The sequence below is a fragment of the Papaver somniferum genome, chromosome 5, assembly GCF_003573695.1.
Source record: "Papaver somniferum cultivar HN1 chromosome 5, ASM357369v1, whole genome shotgun sequence".
In the NCBI taxonomy this organism is placed as follows: Eukaryota; Viridiplantae; Streptophyta; class Magnoliopsida; order Ranunculales; family Papaveraceae; genus Papaver; species Papaver somniferum.
The window spans coordinates 183081924-183106197 of NC_039362.1; the positions used below are offsets into that span (position 1 = coordinate 183081924).

A 24274-nucleotide genomic window follows, 5' to 3' on the forward strand; every position below is an offset into this window, starting at 1 on the left:
TGGAAGATCTGAAGGACATGCAATGGCCGCAAGGCTCATTCCTCAAGAAATGGAAAAAATTGCTAGATATAGGAAAATGAGTATTCCACCTTCCGTTGTGCTTCGCTTATTAAAGGAATATGACCCGGATAACGTATCATCTTTGTCCACCATTTACAATGCAATTGAGACAATTAAAAGGAATGAATGGAATGATAGACAAGTAATGCAACAATTGTTGTTTTTGGCTCAAGAGAAAGGCTACGCGGCTCAAAAGAAGGTAGGTCCGGAAGAAGAAATAACTCATCTATTCATTGCTCATCCGCTTCATCACCTTGAAGTTGAACTTTTCCGCTTCTGGGACAATTTGGATGCAACGAAATTGTCTCAATACTCTTCGAGGGTTGTACATTGTAAAACCGCCAGGATAAAAGAACGGTCCATTGTAACCCGCGACGGGTGAGAAATCAATAACATCAACATCTTCTTATTCTTCATCTTCATTAAGGGTGTATGGATGAAAAATTACATCTTCAACCGTTAAATCATCCAATTTCTCCCTCAACTTCAACACCTTCTCTTCCTTATTATTGTCCTATGAGTTCAAAAATTCATATTTACCAGCTGTAGGCTTCCCATAAGGCCAAAGATTGTGAGCATGAGACAATTTCAGTTTAGGGAAGTGGTCGTACACCCAAACCTATGAGAAGAACCCACGAATAATACATTCGCAGTATGATTAGTAACAATACACATTCATTCACTTATGAAAAACAAAGTTCAATTTTTTCGGAATGAGAAGGGTTTATAACGGCGTACCTGGACAAGGGTGTATAACCCTCCAAAGAAAACACTCCTAATTCTTGATGCTTTTCTGAGCTCCGCTTGAATGAACGAAAGAACCGCAATTCCCCAACAATAGTTGTTTACCTCATCAATGGGGTCCAATAGCTGGAGGTAGTGGGCATTTACCACGTGACCTGAAGTGTCGGGGAAGAAAATGGTTCCTAGTTGATATAACAAATAAGCAGTCACATGGTGCTTAATCTTCTCCTCGGTCATCACCAACTTTCCTTGAAGAACCAACATTGTCGTACCACTAAACTCATCAAACAAGGTTGTCATCTTGATCTTTTTCAACATCTTCTTGTATGTGCGGTCTTTGTTAAACGGATTATGCTCATCACCTTCGTTAGGATCTTTTGCAGCTCTTCTAAACTCACATTGTTCTTTGGTAGAGCTCCATCCTAGACACCTTTCGACCAACTTTTCAAGACTTTCATAACTCATTGAGGGGTCATAGCCTTCTCGAACACTTGTTCCCGTAATTGGTAGGCATGTGATTCTAAAACAATCATCCGGAGTTATTGCCATCTCGCCAAACGGTAGATGAAAGGTATCCGTCTCTGGATAAGCCCTCTCGGCAAATGCAGTAACAATGACAACATCAAATTTTTGGTGCGCGTGTTGTATCGCGTTCCAAAGTACACAATCATATACCGCCAATCAGACCTCATCACACCCATTTTCTAAATATATGTCAAAATATAATAAAATCATTGAGAAATCTTCATGGTTAAGATTCAATACCTTTGTCGAATAGATCTTAGCATCCCATGAGTTTTTGTAGCCAAACAAGATCTCACCTCCATCTCTTGGAGTACCATAAGTTGGGTTCTTTGGTGTCAAACACAAATCTTCATCAGGAATGTATGCATATCTAGTACAAGGTTTTTTAGCCGCCTGTCTATGTTTTTTCTTGACTTGTTCCTGTTCAACTTCCTTTTCACCCAAGTCGTCCTATGCTTCTTCATCTTCATCGTCTCCATCCTTATCTCCATCTTCATTATCTTCTTCATTGTCATCCCCATCATCCTCATTTCCACCCATCACTTCAGCTGGTTCCTCTTCTCCTCCTTGATCATGTTCTTGATTACACATGTCTTCCAATATTTCTTGATTAACTTGTTGTATCACATTGTCAACATTATCTCTATTGACATCGTCTTGGATGACAACACCCGGTAATGACCCAACTCCATTCTTAAAATATTTGGTTCCACGCTTACCGGCACCACAATGTACATTCCCTCGAGGTGGGGGAGTTATCAACTCTTCCGGTAATAGTTGTTTGGATTTCTTACCTATGCCACTAAACAAAAAAACAAAAGAAATAAGGAATAATTCACGGGAAAAAACCAACTCAAGAATAAATATCGTGTTCCAGGGTAGAGTTCGGTTACTCAAATATTTTTGCGAGAAAACCGAACTCCATATATATATGTAACTAGCCAAGAGTTCGGTTTATCATGGGTTTTTGCGATCAAACCGAACATATTGGACAGAGTTCGGTTTAAAAAGAACTAAACATATAGGGAAAAACAGTAAAGTTCGGTTACACAGAAAATTTGTTTTTCTTTTCAAATAAGGGTAGAGTTCGGTTACATGACAGTTTCAAAAGTTTTTGCGAAATAACCGAACAGGGTGGAAAATGTTCGGTTGTATAGATATTAAACATATAGGGGAAAAAAGAACAGTTCGGTTACATGGGAAATTCTTTTTTTTTTGTAATACGGGTCAAGTTAGGTTACATGGAAATTTTAAATATTTATGCGAAACAACCGAACAGATTTGCTAGAGTTCGGTTATGTGGGTACTAAACATTTTGGGAAATACAAAACAGTTCGGTTATACGGAAAATTTATTTTTTTTGGGTAATATGGCTAGAGTTTGGTTACATGACATTTTCAATTTTTTTTGCGAAATAACCGAACAGATTGGAAAACGTTCGGTTGTATGGGTACTAAACATATAGGGAAAAAAAGAACAGTTCAGTTACATGGGAAATTCTTTTTTTTGTAATACGGGTCAAGTTCGGTTACATGGAAATTTTAAAAATTTATGCGAAACAACCGAACAGAGTTGCTAAAGTTCGTATATGTGGGTACTAAACATTTTGGGAAATACAAAACAGTTCGGTTATATGAAAATTTTATTATTTTTGGGTAATATGGCTAGAGTTCGGTTACATGACATTTTCAATTTTTTTTACGAAATAACCGAACAGATTAGAAAACGTTCGGTTGTATGGGTACTAAACATATAGGAAAAAAAAAACAGTTCGGTTACATTGCAATTTTTTGTTTTTTGGGTAATATGGCAAGAGTTCGGTTACATGGCAGCTCAATATATTTTTGCTAAACAACCGAACTCATGAGTTCGGTAACCTTGTTTCAAATCCTATAGAACCGAACTGTTCTTGGTGTTCTTCATTTAGCGGAGTTCAGTTAAGAAACTAGGGCAACAATAAAACACGTTCTAACCGAACTCTACACTGTAACTTCCATTTGAACCCTATTTTGATGATTTCTAATCAATTGAATCGATGAAAATCAAATTAAAAGTAATAGGTTTGTCAAGAAATACCTGCGAATCGGTCCCATGGCAGACTCGGGGTTGTTCTTGTGACTGTTACGCCGAATCAATTGTTCACCTTCCGGTTCAAGTTCTTCCTCAATTTCATTTGGTTGATTAGCTAGATGTCCTAATGGTGGACCTGTTCCTGTGAGTCTTTTGGTTTGCTTTCGACGAACCATTTATATAGTTGATTGAATAATCGACGATGAAAATTTTATGAATCGACGATTAATCAATGAAGACGAGTTTGAAACGAAGAAGAAGAATTTTTTTTCTCTACAAAAAACTGTTTGTGCGGCTAGGGTAGGGCAGGGTGAAACTGATTTTGATTTTTTTGTTAATAGATTAGATTAGGTTAAATTTATATTTTGATAGTTATTAGTTTAGTTATAATCTCAATTAGGGTTAGGGGAAAATTAGTAATGTCTACACTTTAAGACACCCCTTATAAGTATAGGGTATATGTCCTTATAAAACAATGGTCCCCTCAAAAAAAGGATGGTCCCTAAAAAATCGTTCTAAACTAATTTGCAAAAAAATCCCAATTATAAAAGGGAAACTTAGGGGGAGACCCAAAATAAATAATAGTCTCATTGTCAGGCCCACAATTAATTTTAGATACTGTGACACCTAAAATTATCTGAAATTATTAAGAATCAGTACATAACTCTCTATGCATACTATTTTTTTCAGGCATAACTCGTTATGCAACCTAATTTTTCAGGAGTATAATTGGCAACGCAACTTGGATATAACATATCTAAAAATCCGCGCCTTGGAATTTTACAAATTTTATATCGTTGGAAATATTTTTAAGAGAGCTATGCAACGAGTACAAACAAGAATATCAAATTTTTGTTTGTCACAAAAAAATCGTAGGTGATCATCATTTTAGGAATTTTTTTGGAAAACTTGATACATAACCATTATGCAGCCACCAAAAAAGATGCATAACACATTCTGCAGACGCATAACGAATTATGCAACCATTTTCTCGATTGCATAACGAATTCTGCAACCATTTTCTCGATTGCATAACAAATTATGCATCTACAACAAGTTATGTAGCCGTTGTTTTGGTTGATTTTAGTACGTACATAAAAAATTGATGCATAATGCATTATGCAACCATATTTTCGGATGCATAACAGGTTGTGCAACAATTTTCTCGATGCATAAAAGATTGTGCAACAATTTTCTCGATGCATAATGTATTATACATCCATATTTTCGGATGCATAACAAGTTATGCATCACTTTTCACGACTGCATAACATGTTATGCAGATATTATTCTAGGTGTATGACAAGTTATGCAGTCTTTGTTTTCGTTGGTTTCAATAATGACTAAAAAGATGATGCATAACGTGTTATGTAACCTTTTTCTGGACTGCATAACAATTTATGCAATAAATTTTGTAGATGCATAATAGGTTATGCAATCAATTCCATAGCTGAATAACATATTTTTCGATCAACTATACGAATGTAAAATACTTTCCTAATGTAAAACAAATTCCACTATTTACAATTGAGTTCAAGTTCTATCCAAGTAAATTGCAATTTGATCAAAAGCGTGACTGAAAAATCATAAATTGCAATTGAATCTCATTACCAGCAAAACCTTCTTCCACTTCTTCTCTTTCCAGTCTCCGCTTCCTTGGTTCAACCACAGCTCACATTCCCTGTAATAGCATTAGCACATTCCTTTACTTGCAGCTGCATTACTTGCATCTTTACTGCCACCCTGTAACCATTACTTGGCTTTGAAGCTCGAGTCCTTCTCCATTTGTGTCTGCAATTCTTCCCGACAACCATCGTTTAATCAAGAACAAAAATAGGTAAGAACCCATCTCCACGGAATCGATTCAATTAACCAAAGACCCCCAATTTCATTTCAAAACCAGAATTCCCCATTTTAGTTTCTGCCAGGTACTGTTGATTTTTCAATTACAAACCTCCAATTTCAGGCCACAACAAAACCCCAATTGACAGCAGCAGTGGCATCTATTTCAGCTGGTTTTCCGGCATAACCAAAACTCCGCCAAACTCTGTCTATATCCAGAGAATACTTGACGGAAATCAACACCAATTTTACCTGCAAACACCACCACTACCTTCATAATTTCTCTCTCAATCGAGCACCATAATGAACCCCAACAGATCCATCTCATTCATCCAACAACTCAATACAGAACCCATTTCAGTTAACTTCAAAACCCCCCAAAATATGTTGCATAAACTTCTCGTATACAACCATGAATCGATGGCAGAAACCCTAAATCGAATAGTCGAACAACACCAGTTCTTCAATCAACAGAGCCCAAATTATACCACTTGCAATCAATCCACAACCAATCAATTCCAAATTCAATCGTTGTTATTGAGAGAATTGAAGCAATTGACTTGAAATTCAAAACCCAAACACCACAGATCCATTCTCGTCATCGCTGCTTTAATCAATCCTTGATGTCTCCATATCATTTCAACTGCAAAAGCTCAAAATGATGCTTAGATCCCATTTCAACCTCCAAATACGAAGATGTTGATATTTACTTGTGAATTGAAGCTCCAATGAAGAATTGGGACGAAAGCAGTAGGGAGATACGAATCGTAGAAGAAGAAGAAAAAAGACTGAAACATAATTTCGGGAATTATGGGTTTGGCAGATATTTTGTCGTAGAAAATGGGTACGCGCTTGTGTTTTTTTGAGCGTGGGTTTCACTGTGGGAAGAATCTGTAAAATGGGTCTGTCTGTAGTTTTCACATTATAAAACTAGAAAAATTCGGACTTTTATAAGTTTGAGAAAATGGCTAACCCATAGACACATACAGTATAGCCCCTATAAAATAATAGCGCTTGGACCGGAAAAATTTATTCTATTGATTAGCGTATATTACATAGGTAAAGTATCCTTTATATACACGTAAAGAGAAATCCTTAAGCTTTTAGTTGGGACGCACACCCATGGACCTTAGGCCCTATAACACCCCCCTTGTGTGGTCCAATAAAATTCCGTTTGTAGTGCTTCACGTATAGTGCTTCGAATGTAAGTCTTCAAATGTCGTCCTCTTCTTGATGACTTGTGCCGAAATCAATTGCCCCATTAAAAATTTGACAAGGAAAAACCCAGTGGGATAAAACCTTGGTAAAACTCTACACATGTTGTCTCGTACTTTACATGTAGTTCATCACATGCAACACGATCTTCAAAGACCGACAAGTCTAAGTTAATTGCCTCGTTAAAACTTTATCAGGAGAAACCAAGAGGGACAAAACCTGAACTAAAGAAAAAGAGTACAACATTAAGTAAACTTAGAACATAGTTGGATGCGTATACGTTGCCTCATTAAAATCTTGACAGGAAAACTCAGTGGGACAAAAATTTGAAGAAAGGGAAAGAGTACAACGTGACAGATGCAAGTAAAGGTGATCTTTTGCAGATGATCACTTTGCTTCATTGAAGTTAATTAGCTGCTTCACAACTCCTAAGGAAGAAAATCCTCATGGGAAATACAATAGCCTTAGTTGGGAAATTAGATTCCCGATGTTTATTATTGTCTCATTAAAAACCTTTCCGAGTAAAAAAAACCTGTGGGAAAAAGCAACCTCGGTGAAGTAAAATAGTTCAGCATACTATTAGATGCTCCCTATGATGTCAGAAAATTTTCATTAGTCTAATGCAGTCGAAAGGAGTTTATCACACTTTACTTTGGTGACTTGAATGTTTATAAGGCTCTGTTGTTGATTCTGGAAGTTACGTTGCTTAACAGACTATCGCGTTTCATTTATTTGATCCAGATATTTTCAGTAATATCAACGCGATCTTTATGTCTTCAACGTTTAACATACTTGATGTTTTTAGTGTTGTCTCGCTAAAAACCTTATCGAGTAGCAAAACCCTTTTTGAAAAAAACTATTCTCGATCGAAGGGAAAAAGAGTACAACACAACTTCAATTTCGAAGTAAAATATGCCGACATCATATCCTTAGATCCTTCCCCTGATGTCAGCATCTACCCCTAATTACTTTCAGAGTTGTTTCAGAAGATTCCTTTAGTCATGTACTTTTCGAAACTGAATATCGGTAATGACTTAAAAAATAATCTACCACATTTCCCATGATTAATTTCGTTGGAGAAGAGATTATTGTTCTTTCATAATCAACAATCTTTGGATTGCACTTTCGTTAGCATTCCTTTTTACGTATTTGCAGGGATAAGAAAACTTTATGCAAATGGTTACTTTCAGGTACATGATTACATTCACTACACCATTCCAATGAAGCTGCGTTAGCGCTGAGCTATATCTAGCTAACAAGTTCCATGAGGATGTAAAATTTAATCGAGTATATTACTATACTAAGTACAACAACGCGTATATTGTACATAGGTACGGGAATTTCATCCCCAACACATCTTCGTCATCTTCCTTTAGACAAAATGGTCACTTATTTACGTTTGAACCTCGACTAATCATGAGAGTGTTATCAGGATGCATGTCTTTATTAAATTGCCTGAAAACTTTAGACATATGCAAACTGGTGGAATAATATACCACAAGCTCAGTATTCGGTCAAGCTTTCCCCAGATTTTTCATCTCAAATTCGGATTGCAAATAGATTTTAAGGTCTCTTATTATATAAGAGCACCCATTGTGTCTGTACCATCGACATATATAGGTACAATTCAAAATAAAGAACTTTCTTGTGAATACGCAAGGAAAAATAACTTACTTTTCTATCCCCTCCAAATCAAATAGCCACTTAGACGGGTATACCACATCTGCCTGATTGTTTCTATCTATAAGTGAGCGTTCTATCTAACTGTAAACGAAATTTGTGGTTCAGATTCACTTGATTTGGGTAACAAAAGGTTATCAAGTACTTTTGAAAATATCTTCTGTCTCTTGATTCTTTCAGAGATACGTAACAACCACATACACATGCTGCATTTCAAGTCCTTTTGAGATTACCAAGCTAAACGAGTTGCTGAACACTATGAAGTTCATCACAAAACAATTCCATGGCTTTGTGAGAAACCTCGCGAAAGACGAGTCTTTATACTTTAAGACTTCTTTCTTCTCATTATTATTTATGAAAAATTAATCATGTATGTACAATAGGCTTTACACTTGGTTGGTTAGCACTACCACACCAAATACCTGTATATTTGTCAAAGAACCAAGTTCTACCTGGATTGTATAGGCCAAATATGCTATTCGTTGACATTAAGCAACAAGTAGCATGGTTCGATCTCATATTTCTCTATTTACTTAAGAAAGTGTACATGAAATTAATCATCAATATGCTCGCACGATCTTTCCATTGACTCCTGCACATTCTCATAATCCACTTGGGATGTCATTGTTTACTGGAATCATTAAACTTCGGAGCGTCCTCCAGTTTGATTCATGGACATATTCCGAGACAATTATATGAGATGATTTCTGATGATATAAATAAGTTGTGCCTTCCTCACCTACTTCCTTTCTAGGTGAGGATTGATCGAACCAAGTGGTATTTCCAACTTCCTTTATGGAACCACGGCCTCACCCACACTTCCACTAAGTCTAATTGAAAAACCTTACGCTATGGTGTATATCCCTTATTGAGAATTTACCTTCTTCATCATCATCCTATTCTTATGCCGTCGTACTATTTTGGTTTCACGTCCATGTTCTGCTGTCATAATATTTTGATTTCACGTCCATGTTGATGGTTCATAATGAACTTATGGGTCGATAATTAATCTCGTATCCAGTCAGTGATTAGAAAAAAATGCTTTCCACATAGTCACATAGGTATCCACAACAAATAAATGAGATTATATAATATGATTCTTGTAGAATCAAAGAAAAGAATCGCTCATATATTCAAAATATATTAATGTTATTACGACCGCAACAAAAATTGAAATGAATTAGGTTAGGGTTTGGGTTTTTTATTTTATCGTTTCCCTTTAAATGAAGTTAATTTTTGTAGTTTGAAGTAGATGAAGGAAGATTTGCAGACTTATTCCAGAAAAGCAATCGTTGATCGGCAACCTTAACGAAAAAAAAACAAAAGGTGGAGAAGAACGACGAACAGATGAAGAAAGCCAGTTATCAATAAAGAAATGCAACAATGAAATTTATCACCCACGCCACTAAGGTTACTACGTATTTTGTTCCGTAGTTGTGGATTGTAAATGGTCAAAACTAAGACTGCATTTAATCACCGCCAAAAAAAATATATAAATCTTTTTTATGGAAAAAAATTAAAACATAAATTGGTTATAACTAAACTAATCGAATAATTAATACAATCAGTTAATGATAGCTAAAATAGGTGGATGATGAGTTTTCAAAATTACTTCAAAATGTCCTACTTGGTATTTATGTAGTCCCAAGCCTTCTTCGGCAGCCCTTAAAAATGGTACAAAAGATGACCCACTTTCCTACCGAGGAACTTATTAGTTAGGTATAAAAATAAAAATTAACATATGTAATCTTTTTCTAACAGGTACTCTAGCGAAGTTATGCACAATTTTGTGTGTGAAAGTATCTTAGATTCGCTGGTAGGCTAGCACGACAACATGTTAACTTAATGTAGCAGTACGATTCGATGTTGGCTCTTAGCTTGTTAACTAATAGTTTAGATAAGATTTAAATTTTCACATTTTCGATAGGGTCTAAATTAATCTTTATCAATAATTTTTTATATACAATTATTTTTAATAGGATTTCACCAATAATCAATTACTAGTTGTAGGTATTTTTTGCCGGCATTATTTCAGGGTGGCTATTTTTACTAGAATATTTATCGTAAAAAATTTGCCAATTTTCACGATCAATAGATACGTCCGGTAAGAGCAGTTCACATGGACTCAACAAACTTGAAGTTAGTTTTTCTCCCAATATGAACTCAACAAACATGAAAAATTGATGGACAAACCAACAAAATTGAGGATTTGTTGAGAGCGTCAGTATACCAAACGCACGCTTAATGAAAAACCGCGCGACTATACCAAACACGCTGGCGCACGTGTGATCTACAACCGTTGGCATGTGATCCAAAATCGGCAGTTTAATCCACCAACGTATGATCCAAATCCGCCAACGGATACTTACCAATCTCGTCATCCAACGACTGTTATTCCTTTCTTTTCCCTATAAATTCACCACATCTTCAAACTTATAACTCACATCTTCTTCATCCTACCTCAAAATTTTATAGTTTCATACCATCTCAATACTCACTTTTCCTTCATTTTAAACACACCTACTCATATCAACTCAATCTCTATCAGAAAAAATCTCTATAAATTCCATAACTAACAAATTTGGCATCCTCATCCCAACGATCACAACAACAAACACAACAAGAAACACAACAATCACAACCAAGAAACGTTAGAATTCTTGGTGTCAACTATACGATGGATGAAGATGAATCAATTTGTAGGAATTATATATTATTTACATTAAAGCAAATAAATGGTATTTATCAAGAAAATAATACTTTTTATGGAAATATTTTACAAAAATTCTGTGAAGAAACCGGTAACATCAATAATCGTGATGCCGAAGGCCTGCCTCATCGTTTTCACACAATTTCAGCGGCTGCTAGTGAATACATAACTTCGATCATATATGTGGCGCAACAAAAAAATGGTGAATTGTGAACCATATGTGGAACGAACATGTCAGGAAGAGTGACAAAGATCCCACAAACCGATTTTCCAGCATGAAACTTGTTTGACCATTCTGAGGGTGCTTAACAAGTTTAACCCATACTTGCTGGAAGGTAATCAAGTGCCTGCAAGATCACCACATGCTCCAATCTCGCAGGATTTTCAAAATGGTGGACCTGCTTCCTCACCTGAAGAAATGGATTTCCGTATACCAGGTCTCCAATTTAATGACTCCAAGAATTATAAGGCATCTCAGAAATATCAACTGTTGAAGGTGCTGGGACTCTTAGAAGTATATATTTTATATAAATTTTTCCACCTGTCTATCAGTCTATCTAATTTCATAGCCTATCTATGTATAATTTTTTCCATTTGTGCAAGGGTTCATAAATTAACCATGATCATATAATATAAGTCAAAAGTCGTAATCGCAAAGAATACATGATTAGTGCCGATAATTCTGGAATCAATTCAGCCAGTGTCATCATAATACCGTGGTAAAGTCGTTGGGTGATGATACTGGTTACCTGAGTTCAAAACTCTCGCTAACACCAAACTCTTTACCGATAATAAAAAAATGTAATAAAAATTCAGAATCAATTCACCAAGAGGCCAAGTGTGTGTTATACTACTGTGGTAAAGTTATTGGATGATAATAACGGTAACCTTAGTTCGAAATTCGCTAGCACCAAACTCTTCACCAATTATAAAAAAAAAATCCAAAATAAATTCACCAAGAGGCCAAGTGTGTGTTATACTTGTTTTTAAATTGAAAATCCTTGCAAGCACGTTCTTTTCTGGGTTTGTTAATACAAAGGGGGGACTTTCTTTTTTATCTACTAGGCCACTAGCACCAGCAGCAACAAATATTTACTGAACCTTGTACCGATACCTTTTCTCGGAGTTTCCTATCTTATATATCTGGAGACTAATAACTCTTATGAGGCATTCACACCTTCATAGAAATGTCATATTTGAGTATGCACAAAATAATACCAATACCACAGCCTGTGTCATATTTCATATAGTAACAATAATCAATTAAAAGGATAGTTTTAGAAATATCCCCTTGATTAGTGAAATAGCTCATCTATTATTGGACAAAACTAAAAACCAAATAGCTCATCTAATTAGGGACGGGAGTAATTCAAATCAGAGGAATTAAAAAAATCAAAGTTTTGAGATGATAAAAGAGAAGGAACTACCTGGCCATCAGTGCTTGGATCAGTTGTCTTGAACCTTTTAGAATGGTTTTGCTCTGAAACATTCCCAATAAATGGAGTATGAGAGTTTGGAGATGGGGAAACTTCAAAATTGACATGTTCATTATCAGATAAATCATCATTTGGATCTGGAGAGCTAATATTTGAGAAAGATCCTTCATACTGAGAGATCAAAGCTTGAAGAGATTTCTTATAATGTTCGAGTTCTAATTTACATATCCCATACTTGATAATGTTCAAGTTCTAAATCACTCATTTCAACAACAGGCGGACGTCCATTAGGATACATTATCTTATCCATCTCATCATGGTGTGCTTTTAGGGCAACTCTGCATTTTTCCCGAGCCTTCTCATAATCAGGCACATCTTTCATATGTTTCAGATCAGGATACAATATCTTATCCATCTCTTCTGAGAAAACAGGGGGATCCCAAGCATCTTTGGGAGGTAAACATCTATAAGGATTGTCATCTTCACCATCAAGGAACAATAAATCTTCCTCACGCCCAATAGCAATGTCAAGTTCAGTGTCTTCTTGAAGTTCACTGCCATGAATAGAGAACAAACTAGTTAATTTGTATTCTTAGGGGCTGTTTGGAAACCATTATTTTAATGAACTGTCAGCTCATAATCTATTATGCAGATTATAATGGTATGCATTTGGTAACCATTATAATAATTGCTTATTTTAATCGTAATTGAAAAAATCCATTATTTCCATAAACAAAAAAAAGTTGTTTTGAAAATTTATTATAATCAATAATTTTTTCTAAAGAATTCAAATTGAAAATTTTCTTTTTTATTTTCTTTAAACTATCAAGAGAGAGAGACAAGAAACAACAACATAGGACTAAAAAAAATCCTAGATCATTTTTCTTTCATCTCTTTTTTGAGATATTCATTCTAAGATAATCAATTATTTGAAAAAAAGTATTTGGAAAAATTTATTTTAAAAATTTATCAAAATCATTTATCAATTTATGGTTATAGATAACCATAAATAGGTAATCGTAAGTTTTACCAAACAAGGCCTAATAAACTAACCACCATAGTATCACTAATAGTATTCATCTGGCCAACTAGGATAGAAAACATAGTAAATGTGAGTGAAAACAATAGTATACCTTTCGGAAGCAAAGAAACCTTCGCTAGGAACTTCAATCCACAATAGCTTCTCACTACTGTTGGCACAAAAACAAAATAATTTAGTTGACTCAATAACAACAATAATGATACCAATAAAAATAACTAATACCTACCGAGTATGTGGATAAGGAATCCAGATGAAGTCTTTGGGATTCTTTCCACTGTTGCGGATATCGTCAGCACTGCCATTAACAAAAACCAAGAAAACACCAATTCATAACAAGAGCAGTAGTGTTTTAGACTCTATGAGTTGATAATATTATGTACCTGACAAGTGGATGTCCTCTTTGTCTATACACTTCTACATAAACCATAATAAATTTAGTAAGATTCAAAACACATATATACTCGTTCCAAAATCGGAACATTAAATAGTATTACCAACTACATAGTGGACAGGAATCCCTTCATCATTAATGATTGTTGTTTCAATGGATTCGGGAGTAGATTGATCAGTAGGAGGAGGCGAATTGGCTGAATCTGACGAGCACATGTCCCTGTTAGCCATGTACTCATGTAAGAATCTGGTGGTGCTCGGTATAATCCCTAAGATCTTCAAACGCCTGTGGAATTCTTTCTGCAAGTTCTTATCCAGTTTCCTTGAAGAAATACAAAAGATGCACAATAAGAGACCAATAATGCTAGAAGATATAGGGAATGCAATAACTGATAGTAATCGGAGTACATATATAACATCAAACCTAGCAATCAATAATTCTAGTACTTACGCGTAGGCAGGTCCTCTGTAATAGATATTTTCTTCATCTGGAGCATTTGCGTACTTGATACAGAAACTGTCTATCGAAAAGTCATCTGGATAAGCAATGACACCGTACTCCAAAGTAGTCCAGAAATGATTCGTACGAGATACAACTAGGCGAATGCTGGATTGTGGATCACTTACAGTATCCTTGTATTCATCACCTCTTTCTTCGACAGTAGAGGAACAACCTGCAGGCATGTGAACTATGACTTTGATATCATCACCCCGGTATTCTCTAGTCAATATTACGGTTTGCCTTCCAGGTTTATCTTCAATTTTGAAGGGAAAATCACTTGGTGTCTGCACAACCTAACAAACGCATAAAGACATCGCACTTCATAATCTCCTGCTAAATACAAATCTTGATTACTGCTTAATAACTATTACAAAGCAGTTCGTGGTGTTCAACACTCACTTTAACTCTATTTGAGGTGATATAAGTGGAGGTTCACATCTACTGGTGTAGGCCACATGCACTGGCAGATACTCACCTTAACTAGTGAACTTTTTAGAATAAAAAAAAATGTATAGTCAATATTGATTGTTATTGGGCATAAGCACATGCAGATGCAAATATACTTGGCGAAAAGGAATTTAAAACGGTAAATTTGTTATTTGTATCTCAAGTTCTACCTTCATATTTATACCTATGTTATGACTCTAAACGTCAGAAAAAAGTAAATGTTTTAATGAATCCTATTTTTTGTGTTAATTAGTGACGTATTCGTATTGTCCACTGTAAAGCAGACACGAGAAATGGACACGTAGACAGGCTAATTTCTCATTAAACTAAGATGGAGACATGTTAAGAAATCAACAATATTTCCACTAAAACCTGTATTATACAAAGAAGATGCATTAATCTACGTAAGGACTAAGGATAGCCAGCATCAATCGAAAAACACAAAAGACAATCATGATCGATTTAATCTATGTCAAGACAAGGGATGGCCATGATTAATCTAACTGTGGAAGACAAAGGACAGCCATGACCAATCATACTGAGAGGAAGATAAAGTATGGTCAGGATCAATTGAATTGTGTAGTTTCTTAAATTCAGCAGATTTCTTACTGTAGGGGTTATGGCCCCGCCTAACCTATAGAAAACTTTATGAATGGGATATCTCAAGAAATAAATTGTTGATGATAAATTATTTCGTGAATAAGTAAGTATAAAAGCAAAAGTACTAATGTAGTAAACGTGGGCGGATCCACTGACATTATTATTCAGACAACATCTCACATTCTGGACGCCATTTTTTTATTTTAAAAAAACTTAAATGATAACGTGCTTGAAGCTAATATTTTTGGGGTATACTTCTTTTACAAAGCTCTACATTCCTACAAAAATGAGCAAATTCCAAGAAGTACAACACCACCATTTACAACATCGAAAAGCATCAGCTAGAAATCAACCAATTATCAATAGATGAAATTAAGATTAGTAGATAGGTTTGATATTTCAGAATGCACTCAACTAAAAATAGTGGCGTCTAAAGTGTGAGATAACGTGAGAATAACAATGTGAGTGGATCTGCCCTCTAACTTACATACCAAAAATTTGGGTATTATTTGAGCAGATTTATACTAGAATTGTTTGTGGCTCACGCATGTATTCTGGCGAGCACATCCAAACATCTGACGCGGACACTGCCCCAAAATCCTAGTGTCCGTGCTATACAGATTTCACCTGAATTGCTTGACACCCCCAAATTTTCTTTCTAGTAGGTGGCATCATCCACACCTTAGGTTTTGCTTTGCGTTCGCACTCCTCGAGAAAATAGAGGGCACTTGTATGAGTCTTGGGGAAAGTTGGGGGAAGATTCTGGGGTGGGAAGCATTTTCGGTTTGTCCCTGACATTTTTTATATTATGGAGAAAAACATTATGCCAACTACATAGAGAGCGTCTTTGATTTGATCTAAGATTTCTATTCTTACATCTTTCAGCATCTGTTCCACTTAATCACAAATTCTTTCACAGAACAGCTTAACACTAGGACCACAGTACATCACGGAGTATCTTAGATAAATCAAACTAGATGTTATTAAAGAATGAAGTACATCTAAGGCTGTTACGTTGGGTAAGAAGGATGGACAAATAAATTGAAAACAGTAGTGGCAAAATTGGAATTAATAGAGTCTAGAGATGTTCAAATCATGTGTGTTTGTTGGACCCTAAACATCAATTGATAGAATTAATTAGAAGAAAGAACATACCTTGTGAAGAAGATCTTCAGCTATGATTTTATCGGAACTGGACGGTCCCTTATTATTCTCAGCGTGAGAAGAGAACAACTGAAGATTTAGAGGCCGATCTTGTCTATAAATTAAACTACGGCTTATGTTGTTCTTCAATTGCGGATTGCTGAAGATGGATGAAGAGCTGTAATTTCTACAAGGAGTCCTCCTCGTATACGCCAGTAATACCGGGGTTAAAGATGAAGCAGCTTTTTTGATGATTCTCGCCATTCTAATTTGCAGCAACAGAAGAAATCTCCATCCACGGGTTACGGGGGTTTGATTTGAGAAGAGAATTTAGGTATTGGTTTTTCCAACTCCAATTTTGAAGAGAAAATTTTTTGGGCACCACTTTTTTTTTTTTTTTTGACCATTGTTTTATTTTGGGTAAGATATTATAAGTAAATCTAGGTCACCCCTTATCTAGATATTTCTATTAATATCTAAATTACCCTCCTGATTAATTTTGGATAATGATTAGTGAAATAATTAAGCTAAAGAAGTAGAATTATTGAGAGAGTAAAGTTAGAGAAGATGAAGAAGAAAAACATGGAAAATAATTTTTTTCTTCCAATTCACTAAGTTTGAAAATGATGGATTTTACCAACCACAACCGGTGGAAGAGTATTTGGGTATCCACGTATGCTTCAAACTTAGATAAGATTGGTTGAATTGGTCCAAATATTTATAAAACTGTAAATTTTTATAAAAATTTCCTGTTAGGTTCAGGTAGTTCGGTTACCAAGTGTGAAGAACAGGTAACCGAACACGTAGTTCGGTTAATAATTGTCAAGAACATATAACCAAACACAGAGTTCGGTTTCTTTCTTCAAACACGCAGGTAGCCGAACTTTAGTAATAAGATTTACAGAGGTATGTTCATTTGGTTCGCAAATTTTAACGCAATTAAGTTCCCAACCGAACTGCAAGTTAAAAGTAACCTAGTGTTAGAAGTTCGGTTGGTTCGAAAACTTCAACATATTCTGCGAATCAACCAAACTGAGCTTATATATGCATATATGCAATTAGGCAAACGTTCGGTTACTACAAAATTTATTTCTTGGCGAATTAGGTAGAGTTCGGTTACGAAGTTTCAACAGTTTTGTTTTTTCGTATCGAGGGTACAGTTCGGTTATAGTAAAAACATAACAATTTTTGCGATCCAACCGAACTGCACTTGCAAATGCATATATGGAATTAACACATGTTCAGTTACTTTGGAATTTATTCGTGATAACCGAACTTTTTGCGACGAAACCGAATGCTTTGCGACGTAACCGAACTAAAAGTTCGGATGAGATTTTTTTTTGGCGACGTAACAGAACCTTTCTATGGAAAAAAAAACCCCTCCATTAAACCTCTCTGCAACTTCCATTTTCAACTCATTTTGATGATTACTTCTCATTTTTCAACCAAAAATGAATGACAAGTAATGGGTTTGTGAGAATATCTTTGTTAATGATTTAAATTAAGCTATATATATATAGAGGTGGTGATGGTTGGTGGTGGTGGTAATCGGAAGTGGTGGTGGCAGGAGGTGGTGGTGGTAATCGGTGGTTGGTGGTGGTGATAATTGGAGGAGGTGGTGGTAATCGGCGGTGGTGGTGGGAGAAGATGGTGGTTATATATATACACAGATGGTTATTAGGTGGTTTTAAATTAAATTAGATTAAAGGTAAGTTAGTCATTTCAATATTTTAGGACGTCCCTTATAATTATAGGGAAGATGGCCTAATAAAACCATGGTCCCTCGAAAAAAAAAAAACTATCATTCCTAAAAAATCGTTCTTATTTTTACTTTGGTGTTAATTTGGTTCATGTGGGGGTTGGAGGACATAAGTTCGTTAGTTGTCACAACTGTATCCAATTCGTACCATGATTTCTTATCACAACTCAATGCCACTGCCATGAAAAGCCTAGTATTAGGCCAACAATACGAGGTCTTGGTATAAATTCCTTACTAATCATAGGTATTAGTACACAAGAATTTATGTTTTTGCAAGTGGGGATGTCAATTGGTATTTCCGATTTTTCCTATATAGGAAGCCAAAATGAATGCCACTGCATGTATTTAAAATCATTTCTTTATCTTCTAGTTAGGCGATGGGTCGATGCAGTCTCCTACTGTGTGTTCTTCACATGCATCCTTTGTTCGTAGTTGAGATCGTTGAGGCAAAAAAGTTTCCTGCATGTATTTATTTGGAGACTCAGTTGATGCGGGTAATACCAACCAAATCCCCACCATGGTAAGAGCTAATTTTCCACCGTATGGACAGGATTTTGAAGGTGGAAAACCCACTGGACGTTTTTGTAATGGTCGGTTGGTTACCGATTTCCTGTCGGAGATGCTAGGGATTAAAGATCAATACCAGCATATTTGGACCCGGCTTATGATATACAAGATTTTGCTTCCGGAGTTACTTTTCCTTCAGCTGGAAGTGGTTATGATGCCGCTACGTCTAATGTGTTTGTAAGTTGATCTCATTCGAAAGAAAATATGCTTGTTATACATATACTTAATTATATCAAATTTTATGCGCGGGGTGTGATACCTCTATCAAAAGAACTAGAATACTTCAAAGAGTATATGAAGAAGTTAAGTGCCTTTGCTGGTCAGGATAAGGCGATGGAGACGATAAGAGAATCCTTATATATGGTGAGTGTAGGGACTGATGATTTCTTAGAGAATTACTACTTTGTGCCAGGAAGATCGATCCAATTCACGGTGGATGAGTACGCAAACTTTCTCATGGGCATCGCAAGAACATTCTTTATGGATTGGGGGCGAGAAAAATACTATTATCAGGAATTCCTCCTGCCGGTTGCCTACCTATAGCAAGGACTGTAAATAATTTCGTGGAAAGAACGTGCAAAGAAGATGCAAACGAAGCTTGTAAAGACTTTAATGATAAGTTGCAAAATTTAGTGCGGAATTTAAATAAGGAACTCGGTGGAATCATATTAATTTACGTTGACATATATTATCATGTGTCCTCGATATTATTCACAATCCTGAATTATACGGTGAATGCTTCTTTTTAATATCTCATTCTCCACTTGTTAACTACAATGTTTTACAAATGACTAGTTATTTACATTGGGCCAACTGTTTTTCTTATATGTATGGATGTTGGGTGCTTGCGTGGGGGTAGGATTCGAGAACGCGCATGAAGGATTCTGTGCAACAGCCAACAGGAACATATGAGTTTGCATCTTTATGTCGAGCTGGAAGTATGTTATCGTGCACGTACCGGAGCAAATATGTACTTTGGGACGCAATACATCCAACTGAGAAGATGTATCGCATTTGGACCAATAAACTGTTGAATATAACTGCGTCTCGGTTGTAGGTTATCTACAATATCACAGCTTATGTTCGCACATACTGCAACAAGCTCCAAAGAAAATTACCATCGGTATTGGTTATAAATTACAGGTGTAAAGACTCGATTTTGGTTCTCTAATAGATGAAGTATTATTGATTAAGAAGATTGTGATATACAACTCCAATTGCGTAGGTATTTATATTTACAGATACTAGGCCCACTAGTATTAACAATTTTGGTTTACAATAGTACCACGGAGTATAAATGCCTAAGAGAAGTTCCTATGAACTAAGCGAATATGAAGTTTGTTCATTTTACTTCCATTATGGACTCAACAAACATGAAAAACGGATGGGAAAACCAACAGAATTGTTGGTTTGTTGAGTGAGGCACAGTAGAACAGACGAGCGCTTGATGGAAAACCGGGCAGTTATATCAAACACGCCGGCGTGTGATCCAAAACCGCCAGTTTTTCCTTCACACGCCAGCGTCTGAGGTGAATCCTCCAGCGTGTGATCCAAAACCGCCAACGACTAATTCTGGACGACTGAAAACTCTTGTCATCCAACGGCTAGAATTTTGAGTTCTAGAAATACTCCCCATTTCAATTCCAAATTCACACATTCTACACCTCTAGTCTTGTTTACTCTTCTTCTCCTAATTTAAAAAAGATTCTTCAATTCTTCAGTTCAACAAATTTGTCGAAAGAAGATGTCTTGGCCCTTATTAGTTCGGCGAGCTCCGTATACTGAAGAATAAGATGAATCAATTTGCAGAAACTATAATTTTTTATTTACTCAACTTGCTTCAGAAAACTATCCATGGGTGAATTTCTGGGCGGTTATTCACGACGGGCTCTGCAGTAACACCCGTAATCCGATTCGTCGCGCTATATGCGAAATAGAAAATCGTTTTCGTATAATTAAGAAAGAAGTAAGCGAGTTTGTAGCTTTAACTATGCAAGACAATCTGTATAGACTGAGAGGTGAAACAAATGCTGAGATGGTAACAAGATCTTTGGCTGAATGGCGAATATGGAAAAATGGGGCTTTTCGTATCGAAAAATATTTCGAAATCCTTAAGGAGTTGAACAATTTCAACCCCTTCTTTGTAGTTGTTATTCCATCTAGTACTTCTCATCAGTGAAGCTAATGTAAAACTCTTAATTTTATAAATATATGTAATTCAGTGAAGCTAAAGTAAAACGCTTAATTTAAACATACGTAATTTCATTTAACCAAGCTGTCGTATTTTTAATTGATTAAAACTAGAATTACAAATGTAGCAGAATTAAAATTGCAATCTCTCTAACATCACTAGTTGTTATCTCCGGGGCCTGGATTCAGCCATTCTCCAAGGCCTGGCATATCCCCACTTGTCAATATATTTTCTAAATTTCCATAAAGGGAAAAAACTGGTTGAAGAACACTAGGCGATTGGAAATCACTTGGTATTCCAAGCATATAAGATGTTTGTTATTGTGGTGGTGGTATAACAATGTAACAAAAATCATTTGGATTGTAGGGAGAGAATGAAGATGAAATGCGCCTAGGATCTGGCTGAATTACTTGAGGTTGAGATACATGCAAAATTTGTGGTGAAGTACTGTACCGTACTTGTGGTGTAAGTACTGTGTCGTACTTGTGTTTCTCCCACCACTGCATTATCACTCTTGTGCCATGATTTGTTGCTCCTGGTAGAATCGGAAGACTGTGAAAGCTCATCATCATTTACAGTTGGAATCAATTCAAACATTGTCTCCGTCTTCCATTTCCGACACGCACCCAAGTGTGTAGCCTCCATTTTCCGATTCAGCCGATACATATCGTTAAGTTGTCTCTTCAACTCTTCGTTACTGAAAAACACGTTGTAGTAAGGATAATCACGTTTCATAGCTTGGGAAACAATGGGGGATTGTGGTTGGCTCATCTTGTGAAGTAATACTTGACATCTCCCAACGAATTTCGGACATATTTGACGAAGATGATGAAGAACTTTCACATGTAGCGGGATAAGTCATAAAGTATGGATGTTTTGGAGGCGGTTGGCTAGGAACGATATTTAAATTATGAGCCAGGCGTGATAACTCTGGGAAATTAAACCCATAGATGTGCATGTGGTATCTCTCAATTACAGGCTTCGCAATCGACGTGTACCAGGTGACATACTGCGCTGTAACTAGTTCATACTCTCCCACTGGATTATTCTCAGCGGATCATAATCTAATGCAGAGGTTAGCATCTGTGATGGAAGGTTAATGGAAATTTCATATATACGATGTAACTGATACAACAGTCGGTTAACTACTGATTTCCTGTCGGAGATACTAGGGATTAAAAGATTAATACCAACATATTTGGATCCGGCTTATGAAATACAAGATTTTGCTTCCGGAGTTACCTTTGCTTCAGTTGGAACTGGTTATGATGCCGCTAAGTCTAATGTGTTTGTAAGTTGATCTTCTTGGAAAGAAACTATTCTTGTTATACATATACTTAACTATATCAAATTTTATGCGCAGGGTGTATACCTCTATCAAAAGAACTAGAATACTTCAAAGATTACCAGGACAAGTTAATAGCCTTTGTTGGTCAGGATAAGGTGATAGAGACAATAAGAGAATCCTTGTATATGGTGAGTGTAGGAACTAATGATTTCTTAGAGAATTACTACTTTGTGCCAGGACGATCGATCCAATTCATGGTTGATGAATACACAAACTTTCTCATAGGCATCGCAAAAACATTCCTTACTGACCTTTATGGATTGGGGGCGAGAAAAATACTATTATCAGGAATTCCTCCTGGCGGTTGCCTACCATAGGAAGGACTTTAATTAATTTCGTAGAAAGAACGTGCAAACAAGATGCCAATGAAGATTGTAAGGACTTTAATGATACGTTACAAATTTTGGTTCAAAATTTAGATAAGTAACTCGATAGAATCATATTAATTCATGTGGACATATATAATCTTGTCCTTGATATTATTCAAAATCCTGATTTATACGGTGAATTTTACTTTTTAATATCTCATTCTCCATTTGTCAACTACAATCTTACAAATGATTGGTTGTTTACATTGGGCTAACTGTTTTTTTTATATATATTTGCATGGTGGGTGCCTCCCTAGGGTAGGATTTGAGAACGCGCACGAAGGATGTTATGCAACAGGTGCCTATGAGTTTGCATCTTTATGTAGAGCAGAAAGCATATTATCGTGCACGGACCCGAGCAAATATGTATTTTGGGACGCAATACATCCAACTGAGAATGTGCATCGCATTCGGTTCGCATATAAATAAGCTCCACATTTTTTTTACCAATGATATAAGTTATGGAGGTATAAGCAAAATTACATATGTGAAGACTAAGCATTTATTTCGTATTATTAAGAAGATTGTGAATCTATGATTTACAACTCCAATTACGTAGGTATTTATATTTACAACATAAAATTGGTTAAAAACACCAAAATCAAAAATTTCTGGATGAAAAGAACAGTTAGATTTTGATACTGTTTAAATGGACAAAAATGTAAAAATAGCCAGGATGTAATCAGTTTCATCCTACCTATTTTCAAATATTTTTTTTATTATTTTTAATCTACATCAGGATGCATCCAGTTTCATCCTTGCTATTTTTAAATTTAAGTCAGGATGAATCTAGTTTCATCCTTGCTATTTTATTTTGTCCATTTCACCCAAATTATTTTTCACTCGTTCATTTGAACCGTATTTTAAAAATATTTGGACAAATGACCCATTTTCCGTATTTACAAATACTTGGCCCAAGGCTCTACGAATATGAACAATTTTGACTTACAATAACACACGAACTCGGAATACAAGATCTGAAATGTTGGAAACAAAGCACTATAATCAAATTACACAAAGAAACCGCTGAGTCGCGTACTAGGTCGCTATCTTTAAGGTGTTTCGCGACTCTGCCTCTTGATTGTGCTAGCAGTCAGTTTTTTTGTCGAAACCCTATGGGATAAAACAGCTTATCTCTTTCGATTTCTCTGCACTGAGAAATCGAATCAATAATAACTCTTTCAACAACACTTGCTCAGAAAAACTTGACGAAATAAAAATAACATTCTATCTCTTTTCTTCCAGAAACCAGTTTTTATAATCAAAAAGAATCAATGGAATTAATGGAAAATTAATTTTCGATTAAATGCCAATTAAATTTCTTTGTAACAGCAAAAAAAACGGCCGTATTAAAATTTCAACATTAACTGTAATTAATCATGATATAATTATCTTAATACGTTTTGAAAATTTAAGTTAAAAACAGCAAAAAAAAATTGTTTCTGGATCAGCAGACCTCCCAAGACCCCCAAGGCCCCGCTCCCGGACTAATGTAATATAATATATAGTATAAATAGTATATACCCTAGTGAAATTGTGTGGGGTGGGAATTAAACCCATGCCTATAGTGTGTGAGCTCAAAACAATGCCACCATACTATCTCTCTAATTTTGGCATATTATTACAAAACTATGT

General features: G+C 35.7%; 1 protein-coding gene and 1 pseudogene across 2 annotated transcripts; one reads left to right on the top strand and one right to left on the bottom strand.

Moving 5' to 3' along the window:
• Positions 1-12372: 12372 nt before the first annotated feature.
• Positions 12373-16783, bottom strand: LOC113283880. Of its 2 annotated transcripts, none has more exons than XM_026533262.1 (7): positions 16419-16783; positions 14166-14500; positions 13819-14036; positions 13705-13738; positions 13551-13619; positions 13416-13472; positions 12373-12836 (listed from the first exon to the last, which is right to left on the bottom strand). In XM_026533262.1, exons 1-7 carry the CDS (start codon positions 16668-16670, stop codon positions 12503-12505), a joined length of 1299 nt encoding a protein of 432 aa, XP_026389047.1. In that variant the 5' UTR covers positions 16671-16783; the 3' UTR covers positions 12373-12502. The 2 variants fall into 2 exon arrangements, with proteins under 2 accessions (XP_026389047.1, XP_026389046.1); XM_026533261.1 differs by having other exon boundaries at positions 14166-14509.
• A 1707-nt stretch (positions 16784-18490) lies between these two features.
• LOC113280263 lies at positions 18491-22588 on the top strand (annotated as a pseudogene).
• The last annotated feature ends 1686 nt before the right edge of the window (positions 22589-24274 follow it).